The sequence below is a fragment of the Pelodiscus sinensis genome, chromosome 4 (assembly GCF_052426305.1).
Source record: "Pelodiscus sinensis isolate ZL-2025 chromosome 4, ASM5242630v1, whole genome shotgun sequence".
Classification (NCBI taxonomy): Eukaryota; Metazoa; Chordata; order Testudines; family Trionychidae; genus Pelodiscus; species Pelodiscus sinensis.
Genome location: NC_143055.1, coordinates 68,058,528 through 68,073,085, shown reverse-complemented (window position 1 = coordinate 68,073,085; position 14,558 = coordinate 68,058,528). Strand labels below are relative to the sequence as shown.

General features: G+C 45.5%; 1 protein-coding gene across 1 annotated transcript; it reads left to right on the top strand.

The window, feature by feature from the left end:
- Window positions 1-212: 212 nt before the first annotated feature.
- Window positions 213-11,948, top strand: SAP30 (Sin3A associated protein 30). Its single transcript, XM_075930208.2, has 4 exons — window positions 213-1,399; window positions 3,418-3,540; window positions 9,392-9,490; window positions 11,618-11,948. Exons 1-4 carry the CDS (start codon window positions 1,076-1,078, stop codon window positions 11,738-11,740), a joined length of 669 nt encoding a protein of 222 aa, XP_075786323.1. The 5' UTR covers window positions 213-1,075; the 3' UTR covers window positions 11,741-11,948.
- The last annotated feature ends 2,610 nt before the right edge of the window (window positions 11,949-14,558 follow it).

Genomic DNA, 14,558 nt, shown 5'->3' with positions numbered 1-14,558 from the left:
TCTCACGCAAGGCCTCGCTCGCTCCCCCAATATTCTGCCTCGCAGCATCTCCCCCCGGCCTGTCAGAGCAACCCAAGGGGGCAGAGATGGGGCGGGCTGGGCCGAGCCGCCTTGGCAGCGGCGCTGAGGGATATGGGCGGGGCTGGGGCGAGCGGCTCCGCTTCAGCTTCCAAACAGGCGCATTTCAAATCTCAACGGCCGCTCGGACCGTCCTTTGAGCGAGAAGTGGGCCTAGCGCAGCGCGGAGCCGCCTCCTGCGGTCCCCGCCCCCTCGCGAGGGAGACCCAGGAGGAGGCTGAGACGCGGCAGTTCACTGGCGAAGAGCTCAGTCACCCCCTTTCCCCCCGCCCCCATCACATTGCAGAGGGGAGGGGCGGGCTTACAAACGTCTACAGCGGCCCTCCAGGCCCGCAAGCCCGGCTCGCGCGGTGCATTTCAGGGGCTGTAGTTTTTCAGCCCTCCCCGCCCTTGCCGACGCTGCAATGATAGAAACTACAGCGCCCATGAGCCCCTTGAGGCGGGAGGCCGCATGCGCATCGCGGAGCGGAGCCGCAGGCTGGGTGCTGCTGTTGTTACATAGGAAACAGCTGAAAAGTCTCCACATGACAGAGGGGGAAGGAGGAAGCGGGGTGACCCGGGGGACGGACGTGGCTTTTGCAGAGTGAGGCGCTTGGCCGCCTTTGGGAGCCCCCCAACAGCCTAGGGCCCCGAGTGGAGGGGGCCGAGCAGCGATCTCGCTGTGCCCCTTGAAGGAGCCCTTGTGTGCCCTTGGGGGAGGGGCTGTGCCCCCTGTTGCGGGGCTCTGTCTGCCGGGGGCCACGGGACGGAGGTGACCCTCAGGCCGGGAGGAGGATCGTGCCCCCTGCAGCGACGCTGCCTGTCGGGCCGATTGCTGATGGGGCAGGTTTAAATCCCTCCCTTGCAGCCAAGCGCACAGACAGCGGGGAAGTTTGATTCAGCCCAGGCGGCGAGGACGGATCCTGCTCCTCTGCCGGACAAAGGGGCAGCGCAGGCGGGTGAGGAGCCCGGGCGGGTCGGCGATTTCTTCCGCCGGGATAGGGACGCTGCTGGGGCCATGAACGGGTTCGCCCCCGAGGAGGTGACCCAGAGAGGAGGGGAGGCCGCTGCCGCTACCACCGTCGTTGCTGCTGTTGTGGCCAATGCAGCCGCCACCGTGGAGGTGCCGGCGCCGGGATTAGGTCCCGGCCCTGCCGCAGGTGCCGCCGCCGCCGCCGGCTCCGCGGGGCCCCCTGGCGCTGCGGGCCCTGGGGCCGGGCAGCTGTGCTGCTTGCGAGAGGAAGGAGAGAGGTGCAGCCGGGCCGCCGGCAACGCCAGCTTCAGCAAGAGGATCCAGAAGAGCATCTCGCAGAAGAAGGTGAAGATCGAGCTGGACAAGAGTGTAAGTGACGACTGGAAACCCGCCGCCGCCGCTGTGCGCCCCTGGGGCAGAGACAGGGTGTCCCGGGCGGGCGTGAGTGGCAGTCAGGGCCGGGCCGGCCGGGGAATGCGCCCCTCTCGCATTAGGGCAGGCAGTGACGGCTGCTCCTGCGGGGTCACCGGCCCGAACGCCCCCAAGGGAACGAGCCCAGCCGCTGGTAGGAGCTCCCCCCAGGTGTGGGATCGGGAAGCGACTTGCGGGTCCTGTTGTCTCTCTTCACGCGCCGCGTTGCAGCTGTCCGGGAGCACAGCACAATCCCTCGCTCGCCCCTCCCCGGAGCCCCACTCCGGCCTTAAGAGTCTCTCCCGAACAGGCTTAAACTCCCTCCCTCCCCTTCCCCCCCCCCCCGTGAGTGTGAGACTTTAGGCAGCAGCTTCTTTGCTAAATCGTTTGAGGTTTGCCCTTGGTGCGGTCAGCTGGAAGAGTGAAGCTTAAACTGCTTCTGTGCAGTGATGGGGGATAGGAGACTCCTCTCATCTTCCCTTCTGCTCCCTCCGGAAAAATCAGGGTGGCAGTCCGGAGAGAGGCCGTTTGTCCGGCTGCCCCCGTTTGCTGGGAAAGCTGGAGGCTGCACTCCCCTCTGCCCCCCCCCCCGGCCGCCCCTCCAAGCTGTTCCAGAGCAGGGACTCCATGCGTGTTTGTGTGGCTGACTCTAGTGAGAGCAGCACCCTTGGCCGCTCCGCCGCCTGTTGTAATGCTGCGCGTCTCTCTTGGCCACCGTGTCTTCCGTTTGGCAGCCATCAGGCTCTTCGTACTGCTCTCTACGAGAAATCGCCACGAGCGTGTGTTACCGTGTGCAGGCAACACGAGCTCCTGGCTCCCTTCCTTGGTGTGTGCTGAGAAATAAACACCCGTTGGTAGCAGATACGTTTCGAAGATCGGGAGCAGTGTTATCTGCAGAGCAAATGTCTGCCGGCTTCCTTCTCTAATGAATACTTGTTTCCTCAGTCAGAAATGCACAAGTATTTGCCAAGGCGATCTATTTTTACTTCACAGAGCAGAAATGTTAGGGGATGCTGACACAAAGAAAGGTTCTAATACACTTATTGCATTTACCACCCACAAGAGATTGAGTAAACTCATGCTGATTGGAGAAAAATGGTTGCTAATTTATATTTATGCTTTTGTTGGCTGTTGTGAGCTTTCTCTTGAGTCATGGTTTATGAGAGAGCTGGTGAAGTAAACTTAAAGCCTATTGTAAATGGGCAAAAAAGCTCTTCTGCATTAACAAAAGGAAAAGCTTAGGCCCCCAATTTTTTCTGATTATATGTTGAATTAAATTGCATTTAGGTTTTTATTTGTTTTTATCATCTCAAATTTAACTTTCTAAGTGCTTGATTGCCATCCTCCTCCCCACAACCTGTGCACCCACAGCTCCAATCATCATGTGAGATACTGATGTACAGTCAGTAGCCCTATGTGTATGTGTATATTTTCTCTGTAAAAGAAATTCACAGATTTTTAAAGATACTTTGTCACCGCTACAGGCCTTTCCTCTCAAAATGAGCTTGATTCCTACAAAAAGGAAAATTTTAAAACTAGACATACACATACTTTATTTACAATGCGTTTTCTTGGATGGTGGAAGCAAAACCAAGGAAGAGAGTTGTGAAGTGAGATAGCAGTTCATTTAAAATAATTGCAAAGTAATTTAACATCCTATTTCCTGTATTCTGATGAGTAACAAGAGAGCTGTACTTGGCTCTTTCTACAGCCTGTTAATACCAACTTTGAATTGGTTCACTGCAGTAGTACAATGATAGGAGGGATTTTTTAAGCCAAATACATGTGGTAACTTTCAGCATACCAAATTTTAAGTATGGGTTCTGGTAGAAACAGCTTTCTTAAAGTCATAGGTAATGTCACCAGAGCTTCTTGATGGATCCACTTCATGATAAATTACTACAAGTATAATTTACATTATCATGTATTTCCTGGATGTGGATTTGTATTTAAAACATGCATTGCTACATTTTTAGGCAAGACATCTTTACATTTGTGACTTCCACAAAAACTTAATTCAGAGTGTGCGGAACAGAAGAAAGAGAAAAGGCAGTGATGATGATGGTGACTCACCAGTGCAAGACATCGACACTCCAGAGGTAGCTGAACAGTTGTCCTAGAAGTTGTCATATAAAGCTTGTTCTTAATTGCCACCAAGTCTGTTAATACAATTTTTCCAATTTTAATTTGTCCAAGGACTGGAAGAGAGCTCTTTTTTCACTCCATTAATGTACACATAATATTTTAATATTTATGTATTATCTTTAAGAATATTATAATATATTAACATATATAATTTAATAAATGTTTTAATTTTATTGTATGCATAATAATTTTCCAAGAAAGGAAAGTTGGAATTACATATATCAATTTTAACTTTGATAAAAATTTCTCCTTCATGACATTTTCTCCGCAGATTCCTAATGTAGATGCCATGTGCTTAGCCAGGCAGTAGCAGAAACATTTTTTAGTAGGAATTGGCAGTTAGAGGCATACTTAATTCCCTTGATTCCTAACATTTCATAGATTAAGAGTTTAAATACCTCAGCACTTCAATTGTCTTCTAGTTCCTCTCTCTCTCTTTTGCCAAAAGGGCTACAGAGCAATCCTTTCAATTCCTCCAGGGTATTAAAATTACATACATAATTTATTAGCTGTTCTAGTAGGGTATAGTGGACACAAAAGACATAGTTCAATATTTGAAGTTCTTTAGCTTTTTTATCAATTTTTGTAGAGCTGCATTGGCATTGCAGGAGATGGCAAATTAAAGTAGTAAATTGGAGTATAAAAGGTATTCATCTTGACCTTGTATAATTTAGATGTGCAGTGCCTGGGAAAGTACATTCAGCTGTAGGCTGTGATGCCCAGAAGACTTTTTCCAGAAGGCTCCCAAAAGCACTCTGTTCCAGAACTAGCTCCTTGGCAATCCATGCCTGTGTCTACATTGGCACCCTTTTCCGGAAAAGGGATGCTAATGAGACAAGTCGGAATTGCAAATGCCGCGGGGGATTAAAATATCCCCCGTGGCATTTGCATGAACATGGCTGCCGCTTTTTTCCGGCTCGGGGCTTTGCTGGAGAAAAGTGCCAGTCTAGACGGGATCTTTCGGAAAATAAAGCCTTTTCCGGAAGATCCCTTATTGCTGATTTTAAGAGGAATAAGGGATCTTCCGGAAAAGGCTTTATTTTCCGAAAGATCCCATCTAGACTGGCGCTTTTCTCCGGCAAATCTCCGAGCCAGAAAAAAGCGGCAGCCATGTTCATGCAAATGCCGCGGGGGATATTTAAATCCCCCGCGGCATTTGCAATTCCGACTTGTCTCATTAGCATCCCTTTTCCGGAAAAGGGTGCCAATGTAGACACAGCCCATATGTATACACTGCAATTAAACACCTGTGGCTGAGCTCTGGGCAGTGTCCCAGAGTTCAGGCCGCAGCATCTGCACTGCAGTTAAACAGCCATATTGCATGAGCCCCACAAGGCTATGTCAGCTTATGTGGTTCAGTCACAGGTATTCAATAGCAGTGTAGACGTATCCAAAGCGTCTCCAGGAGTTAGTAACTTTTGTACTTTTGTTTCCCTTAGTACAAAAATCTTAAGACTGGAACAGGGCAGTTTTATTCTGAAGGCTGTTATGGCGGGGATGTCAGAGGTCTGGGGGACAACTGAAGTCCTGAGATATTTAATCTATGAAATGCTAGGAATCAAGGGAATTAAGTATTTTTATCTAAAATTGCCTTTCCAGCTCCACTCCTGCCACCACACAGATTACCTCAAAATGTTCTTAGAATCATAGAATACAGGCAGTCCCCGGGTTACGTACAAGATAGGGACTGTACGTTTGTTCTTAAGTTGAATCTGTATGTAAGTCGGAACTGGCGTCCAGATTCAGCCGCTGCTGAAACTGACCAGCGGCTGACTACAGGAAGCCAGAGGCAGAGTTGCTCTGCCCCAGGCTTCCTGGAATCAGCCTCTGATCAGTTTCAACAGGCTGAATCTGGACGCCAGTTCCGACTTACATACCTGGGGTTCTTCAGTTGAATCTGTATCCCCAAGTCAGCTGCTGCTCAAACTGATCAGCGGATGATTCCAGGAAGCCCGGGGCAGAGCAACTCTGCCTCAGGTTCCTGTAGTCAGCGCTGGTCAGTTTCAGCAGCGGCTGACTTGGGGACGCCTGGGGCAGAGCAGCTGGGGTGCTGCTGGGTTGGTCCAGTAGCGCCCAGAGCGGAGCTGCCGGACCAACCGGCAGCGCCCCAACTGCTCTACCACAGGCATCCGGAGAAAAGCCTGGACTGCTGGGGGGGGGGGGCGTACTAGCTGGGCCTCCCCCGCAGCAGACCAGGGAGACGCAGGCGGGGGACCGAGACGCACCGCGGTCCTGCCGCCCGGGTCCTCCGCGGCTTTGCTCTGTGTCTCCCTGGTCTGCTGGAGACCAGCAGACCAGGGAGACGGGGAGCAAAGCTCTGGAGTACGCTGGCAGCGGGACAGCCGCGGCGCGTCTGGGCTGTCCGCTGCCCGTGTGCTCCGCGGCTTTGCTCCCGGTGTCCCTGGTCTGCTGGAGACGGTTCCCAGCAGACCAGGGACACCTGGAGCAAAGCCGGGGAGGCGGAGGGGTCCCGCGCCTCTGAGGCTTTGCTCCAGGTGTCCCTGGTCTGCTGGAGACGGTCGCCAGCAGGCCAGAGGCACCGGGAGCAAAGCTGCAGCGGCGGCGGGGTGCCGCACCTCTGAGGCTTTGCCAGAGCAAAGCCTCAGAGGTGCGGGACCCCTCCGCTTCCCCGGCTTTGCTCCAGGTGTCCCTGGTCTGCTGGAGACGGTCCCCAGCAGACCAGGGGCACCCGGAGCAGCTTTTCTCGCCCCGGAGGTTGAGGTAGCGGGACCGCTGCGCTCTGGGCGGTCCCGCTGCCTGTGAGCTCCGGGGCGAGAGAGCCCCGTTCGTAAGTGCGGATCCGACATAAGTCGGATCCGCGTAACTCGTGGACTGCCTGTACTAGAACTGGAAGGCACCTCAAGAGGTCATCAAGTCCAGTCCCCTGCCCTCACAGCAGGACTGAGCACCTTCTAGATCATCCCTGATAGATATCTATCCAACCGGTTCTTAAATATCTCCAGTGATAGTGATTCCACAACCTATATAAGCGATTTATTCCAGTGTTCAACCACCCTGACAGTTAAGGAGTTTTTTCTAATGTCCAACTTCAACCGCCCTCGCTGCAATTTAAACCCATTGCTTCTGGTCCTAACATGAGAGGCCAAGGAGAACAATTTTTCTCCCTCCTCCTTGTAATACCTTTTTAGATACTTTAAAACAGCTATCATGTCCCCTCTTAGTCTTCTCTTTTCTACACTAAACAAGCCCAATTATTTCAGCCATCCCTCATAGGTCCTGTTTTCTAAACCTTTAATAATTTTCATTGCTTCTCTCTGGACCTTCTCCAATTTCACCACATCTTTCTTGAAATGTGGTGCCCAAAACTGGACACAGTACTCTAACTGAGGTCTAATCAGTGCAGAGTAGAGTGAAAGAAGCACTTCTCGTGTCTTGCTCACAACACTCCTGTTAATGCATCCCAGAAATCATGTTTGGTTTTTTTGCAACAGTGGCACACTGTTGAATTATATTTAGCTTGGAATCATATTTCTGAGTACAGATTGTACCTCCCTTAATTAGGACTCCCTGGTCTGGCAGCATCCATGATCCTGCCTGACCACGGATGTTACTGGACCACAGAGGCTAGGAACAAGGAGTTGGGCCATGGGGGAAGCTGGGTGGAGGAGAGGTGACAACTCATCTGGGAGAACATTGTTAGGGGGGCGCAGAGGGGCGGGTGGTACAGCAGGGAGTTCTGGCCCTGCAGCAGGCAGTAGCGGGGGGCCGAAAACAGCAGCTGCAGAGCAGAAGCTGCTGTGCTCTGGCCCCAACCATGGAGCTCTGTCCCCAGCAACAGCCCTGGAGCTCCAGCCTGGGGAGCCACATCCAGGCAGGCAGTAGCAGGGCCAGGCTGGAGGCCTAGCTGGGGGCAGCAGGGCAGCATGGACCTTGATGGGAAAGACCTCCCCTGGTCTAGCAAGTCCCCTCATTCAGAAATGGTAAGGTCCTGGGAGTGCCGGACAAGAGAGTTTTCTTTTCTTTTCTGTGGGATTCGCAGTTCTTGGTGCAACCGGTCTTTTGCTATGGCTTTCTCTGGACCATAAATAGCAAGTCCCTTTCCAGACTGCTGCAGCTGCACTTCCAAAAGAAGTCAAGCTCAGAAAGACATCTGAAGAGCTTCAGTTGTCAACTCTGACATGACACTTTCTTACTCAGGTTTTCCTCCATATTGGTATTATACATCATAGATGTATGTAGTTGTATATTATTTCACTTGTTGCATCAGTTACCTCTTGGTCAGTGTCTCTGAAAAAGAGGAAGGATCCTTGGCCTCCATCTGAGTCCCCAGGATCAGTAGTTCTTGGAAGTGGCTTCTGCACATTCTCATTGATGGAAAAGTATCCCCAGAACTGCTAGCTTCTGGAACCGTGTGAAAAGATTCATTTGCCTTTCTACCCCTGTGTAGTAAAGGCTTATCAAATCAAACACTAGTTAGGGAATGGGACTCCCCTAAAACAAATCAGATATAACCCATGGACATCTGATTCTGGGAAGATGAGCAAACAGCACATCTCTTCACCCTTCTTTCCTTATCAAGGAGTTATGGGGCTATCACCTTTCCAAACTTGGCTAGGTTTCTGAGTATGCAATAGCTCATCTACTTAGCCTAAAAAATGTCATTAAGGTTGCATCGTAGTATTAAGTTCATTCCTTCATCATTCTTATGACATCAAAATGTTGGTTTTGGGAGGGAAGTCACGCAATCACTGTTCACGTATCAGGCCTTCTCAGGGAGGTCGCTGTTATTTAGTCTCCTACAACTGGTCTATACTAGACCAGGAAGGTTGGTTTAAGGTATGCAACTCCAGCTATGCAAAATGCAGAGCAAGGAGTACTGGATGCTGGCGGAGACTGCCCTCAGCATTCGATTTACAGGTCTATATTAGACCAGCTAAATCAAACGCTAAAAAACTGACCTCCAGAGTATCGATCTTCTCATAAGTATAGATGTGCCCCTACAGAGCAGGGCTGTGGTGACAAAGTCAGGAAAGAGGAAAAGGGTTAACAGTAACATTTGTTCTCCAGATAGTTCCATCTGAATAGGCCTCCTAGGAACAGAGAAACTGAGGGAGCATTGCAGTGATGTGTGGGTATTTATATCTGTGGGATATGAAATATAAGATTTAAGGAGATGCTAACTCCTGATGGAAAATAGTTCTGTGGGACTTTAGCCTATAGCTAGGCACATAATTCCCACATTGTGGCTGTGTAGAGGCAATATGTTCACTGGTTGTGAACAGCTGTTCTTTTCTGCCTCTCCAAACCAAATAAACTTGTAGCATGCTCCTATGGCACAGATTTTATGGTACTTCGTACTATTTCTTATAGCTAGTCTTTGTACAGTGTTGATTATAGGGCATCATGTGAGTACAGTCCTTGACCTTGCATTAATGTTTGATTGGTATTATGCCTTTGCTTGGTCATATTAAAGTCCAACTCTGAAAGAAAAATGGAACTGAGCTGAGTCCACACATAATAACAAATATGATTCTCCCTGTTTGAGAGGGAGAAAGGGTGCAGTGGACATTCAGCACAGAAATAAGCCTTAATTCTACTTTTAAACATCTGTGGGGAAATGGAAGGAAGATGAGTTCAGGACATTATGCTGAATGCCTACTAAAGACTGTCTGGGTCAGCAGGATGGTATTTAGTATATGCTTCTGCCCTCAACTTAGTTTCCATATTTGTTTAGTAGTTCACCTTTTAAATCATAAGTTCATTACAATTAATAACAAATCAATCCTCTCTTTATTCTAATTAAAGATGCATGCTAACTTTAATTGAATTATTTTTTCTTTCTAGGTTGACTTATATCAGTTACAAGTGAACACACTTCGAAGGTACAAAAGACACTTCAAGTTACAGACTAGACCAGGACTTAACAAAGCACAGCTTGTTGAAGTATGTATGATTGTCTGTTCAGTAGCAGACAGTGTAACTTACTAATATTTGTGACTGAAAAATGTGATCCTTTCCAACATACTGGCATAAGTAACATATTCTTGTCTTTAGACAACTATAAAAGTTGCCTTAGTTAATATGGCACTGCATTATAATCAGAGTCTATCCTGTTCCACACATTCTTCTCTTTGCATTAAGAGAACACGTGGATTGGATTTTTCTGAAAATAAAATGAAGTTACTTATTTAGTTTCCTTCAATGTTCTGATACCTCTGTCACCAGCTCCTGAGCCAAGATCATTGTAGTTAAGAAAGAAAATCAAAAGTAAAAGCTTAGGTTAGCGGAAGGAAGACAGGTTTAGAAGTACAAACTGCAAAAGATTCCTGAAGTAGTTTATAAAATCGCAACACTGCTATTTAGAAACTTAACTTAATGTGAAAGTTGGGCATCCAGTTTCACATCTCTTCTTGTAAGTGTGGAAACTTGAAAAACTAAAAACCAAAAAAAAATACAGAAATCTCTCTAAGTACAACAGAATTCTATCATGTTTGTAAATTTCAGTCTTCTGAAAATATCATTTACTTGGTAAAATACCAGTATTCTAGCCAAACAAATCATTAAACGTGTCACAGGTTTTACTTTAAAATAATAGGCTCCATTTTGCATTGCAAACAAACAGATCTGCAATGTTCATTTAAATACTGCTTCTGAAGGTTGATGGTCCTCTGTTAAGATGTTGTCTAACTCTTCACTGTGTTGTGTCTAGTTTTATGCAATATTATGATGAATTGCATTTGTGTAGAGGCATTTTGTGTATGTCTCCTCTACTCTGTGGATTAAAGCCAAAATTCTTGAATATATGCAAGAAATTTCAAGGCTGGTTTGTAAAAGAACAGTCTGTTGCCAACTTTTTTGCTACTGCAAGTATGAATTTAAAATCAGTACTGTATATTCTCTTTCTATATGACTTCAAACAAAACTATGAGCACTTATTAAATTGGCAGAAATGTCACATGAAAGAAGCCACAAGTGGTAGAACGCTGCTGGCCAAAACTAGCTTTTGATCTTTCTCTAATGGTCATGAAATGCAAGATTGTGTTCTGTAGTCACGTTCTTGCCAACAGTGTCATCTGTGACTTGCCCATCACCATTTATAGCACACTGGGTTCTTGGGAATGATGCTAGGAAATTCTGAGCACGTTCATTAAGTCCCCGGATGTCCTAATGCCCTAATGTAATATGGACACTCTTCAGTCAGCTGGAATTGAACTCTAAAGGTACGCTGTCAGTTAAACATCACATTTTTCATAAATTATTAATTTACTATCTTCACAAGCGACTGTTTAAGATTACTGTTTTGTTTTATTTTATTTGTGCTTCTGACTAAACTTTGCACAGCCATTTTCTCCTTCGCTTCCCCAGTCTGTATGGACATTTTGCACAGCAACAGGGAGAGAGTGATAAAACAAATCCACAATTAATGGCAGGGGAAATTGTTTCAGGTACTACCCCTGCTCCCTTCTTAGATATGTTTTGAGGACAATAATCTTAAATTGATAAAGGGTAAAAAGAAATCAAAAGTAGTTAAGCAATGTAGGAGCCTTTTGAAAAATTTGACTAGTTTAAGGAGCCATGACCATAGTTGATTTCACCCTTATTGACTGCTTAGTTATGATGTCTGCCTCTTTATAGTCAGGTTAAAAAACCCAGGGACAGACTCATTAATGATCAAGTGCAGGGCCCTTCAAATATAATCATGATCCAGGACTTCCAATTTCTACTGTTATATTTTACACTCAAATACTGTACACTTCCCAATAACTTGGACTCTTAACTCTCTTCTCAGTAGTCTGCTTTGTGTAGCTGAGAGAGCTGGATTGGGCGCATCCTCTGCAATTCTTACTTTAGGGTATTGAAATGATTCATTGCCTAATCCCTGTGATTCAGACTGATGGATGGAGGCAAATGTCTTCACCCCTACTAGTACTGATCTGTTTGATCAAATCTTAAAAAAAAAAAGTCAACTCTGTTCATTCTGAATTTCATTTCCATTATCTAGGAAATGTGAACTTGTTGATTATAGGTAACCAAATGGCTATCTAATTTCCTTAAACTTTTTTTTTATAGATAATTGGTTGCCATTTTAGAACTATTCCAGTGAATGAAAAGGATACCTTAACATATTTCATCTACTCAGTGAAGAATGACAAGAACAAACCAGATCTAAAGATGGACAGTGGTGTGCACTAGAAAAAAATAGGACTGATACTTAAGTTACAGACGTAAAGACTGTTTTTTGACATGCAGAAGCTTTCTTTGTAATTTTTGTCAGAGAACTTGTCTCTGGTTTTATTTTTCATGGTCTTGCTGACTCACTGAAAAACAACCTCCTGTAAAATGAGATTTCCTCAGCAAAAGTATTTTAAATAAATATTATTGATATTGTTTCTTGAGAGTGCATGTGTGTGTGTTTGTACCTTATTTAGTATCTTATTTGAATCTTAAACTAGTTTGGGTTTTGCCTACATATATTTTAAATCATTATATTTTTTCAATTATAGAATGAAATGTTTTAAAATCATCACACTGCTACATAGTTTTTTTATATAGTATAACATTTTGCTGTGAAAAACTCTAAATATAGTTGCTCCAAAGTAAAAGCCCATAGCAGGATTGCTCTTTGCTTCCTAAATAGCAGTACCATTTGTAGTTATATCACCATAAGTATAAATGGCTGCACTTGTGTTTTGTTTTTAGAATTCTACTATGCAAAGATTTAACAGTTTCCCTTCCTCAGGGATATGCACTGCTAAGCTTCAGGACCATCATTCTTCTATATAAAAGTGATGGCAACTCTTAAGTGCTCAAATATCTACATATCACCATTTATAATGGAAAACTGCTTCTTTGAGCAATGATTCTCTATTGATCTTCATAGGCTGCTACCTAGAAATTACATTGGAAGATGGAAGGCTGCAGAACTTATGCTTGTTTCAATATTATCTAATAAACATCTGTGTCTTGTTTAGGTGAGGCCTGCATTAACTCAGGGCTAAAAAATGCATACAGATAATTAATTCAAAAGATTGTACATTTACAATATAGCACTTGCATCTAAATGTAAATGTTACTAAAATATATTCAACATTTAGTGATGGCTATGATATAATACAAAACCAGCTGAATTTCCACTGAACCCTTACCAGAACAATGAAGTTCTGGATGATGTGCATTTTTGTACTTTGTCTTCTGAGCTGTGAGGGAGAAACGAGTGAGATGGCATCTTAAAGCTGAGAAGAATGCAGCATCTCTATGCTCACTGAGGCATGGTTGATATAAAACTCTAAACATTACTTTTTGATCAATGATGAGCTACTTCCACTTAAAAAAAAAAAAGTGAAAGCAATATTATCATCGTTTGCCCTGTCCCACATGCTGCTAGACATGGTGGGTTTAGCAAGTTCTTGCTGTCCGTAAGAACATGTTCTCCCTATGTGGTTCTTTGTTTTTCCTGAGCTGTAGCCCTTCGTTGATGGAATTTATCCTCTTGCTCAAACTGGCTGTTTTCCCAGTAATCACCAATGACCAAATTTTTTTTATTTGCAATGTCCCATGAATTTTCACATTCTTAATCAAACTTTCGCCAGCACTGTAGAACCAGACATAGCTATTTCTCTTAATACAGCACTTATACTCAAAGACCTTCTCTTCTTATGTGTATGTTCATTGCATTATAATGTTTGTAAAGTGCTTTGAAAACTATAAAGTGAATGTATGTATGTTTGATTTCTTTGAGTGGCACCATCTTACTGATAAGTTAAATTCAGTAAGGTAATAAGCAGGATGCCCAAACTGCAGGTGTGCTTAAGCAATTGCATCTAAATTGTGTTACACATGATAGGGCTTGAAATAGCCTCTTAGGTATGTGACAGGGGTGAGTGGAATCTTTCCGTGGTACAAGGGGGAGGCAAAAGCCAAAATTTTAACAGAGACTAAACTTCCAGTTGTTTTCAGTCAGGATTTACTGCCGGAATCACTCCACGCATGTACTCATAACCAGGGCTCAACAAATAATGCAATCTACTTGCCCATGGTGAGTAGATTGCAACCCGGAAGAGCCGGGTTCGGGTGATCTGCGCATGTGCAGAACGATCTGTGCATGCGCAGATCACCGGACAGCGTGGCTGGCGAGCGGGGCTTGCCGCGGTTTGGCAAGCCCAGCTCATAACAATGGCCTCAGCACAACCAATGAGAAATTCCCCCTCCCCCAAATTGGACAAAGATTGTCCCTCCCAAGACACCACTTTATATACAGGTACAAACAAGTTACACATCACTCCTGATGTCAGATTGTTACCCTCTGACACTTCTTAGATACCAACCATCACCCTGTACCTCGTGGTTTGATTAAATCAGCTCTACCCATTATACTGTCATTTTAGACCCTTTTCTGAACCTGGGTCTGTCTCTGTTGGGAGTGTGTACCAAGGTCTTTATTAATAAGATGGTGGTACCATGTGCTTTCAACTTATGGCCGGTACCAATTACTGTTTTGCAGTTGGTTTGTAGCACCAATTACTGTTCTACACCTGGGCCTATTACCAATTAACATCTTGCTCTCTCAGCCCTGTTTGTGCCAAAGTTCTACGAGCAGGGGAGTGCCTATTGCTCACAGCTTAGATGGGCTTTATGTTTTACCATTGTTAGCTAAGCCTCAGACAAGACCTGTGCTACATGGACTTATGTTTTAAGCCCTCATATTAGTACACTAATCTAAAATTTCTGTTCTTGAAAACAAAACATTGTTTCTGGCCCTTAATACCAAGACTGTTATGACCTTCTACATGAGAGATGATGTGGTACCATCTTTTTTAATCTGCATCTTACATAGCCTTCCCCATCCAGCAGTAGAATTAGTGAATTTCACAGAACTGGTCAATTTTACTGCCACATTCAGAATGCTGTATCAAGATGTGAAGGCAACAATTGTGAAAGATTGAGCAGAAGAGGCCAGAGTAGTGTAATTCAGGTAAGTTTGAAAGAGGAAGGAGAGAACTTGTCTCTCCAC

What these genes read in the sequence shown, in the direction of transcription:
- SAP30 (XM_075930208.2), top strand. Translation starts at nt 1,076, where the DNA reads ATGAACGGGTTCGCCCCCGAGGAGGTGACCCAGAGAGGAGGGGAGGCC. An exon ending in AAGACATCGACACTCCAGAG is followed by an intron (nt 3,541 to 9,391) that starts GTAGCTGAACAG and finishes TTTTCTTTCTAG; the next exon opens with GTTGACTTATATCAGTTACA. An exon ending in ACAAAGCACAGCTTGTTGAA is followed by an intron (nt 9,491 to 11,617) that starts GTATGTATGATT and finishes TTTTTTTTATAG; the next exon opens with ATAATTGGTTGCCATTTTAG.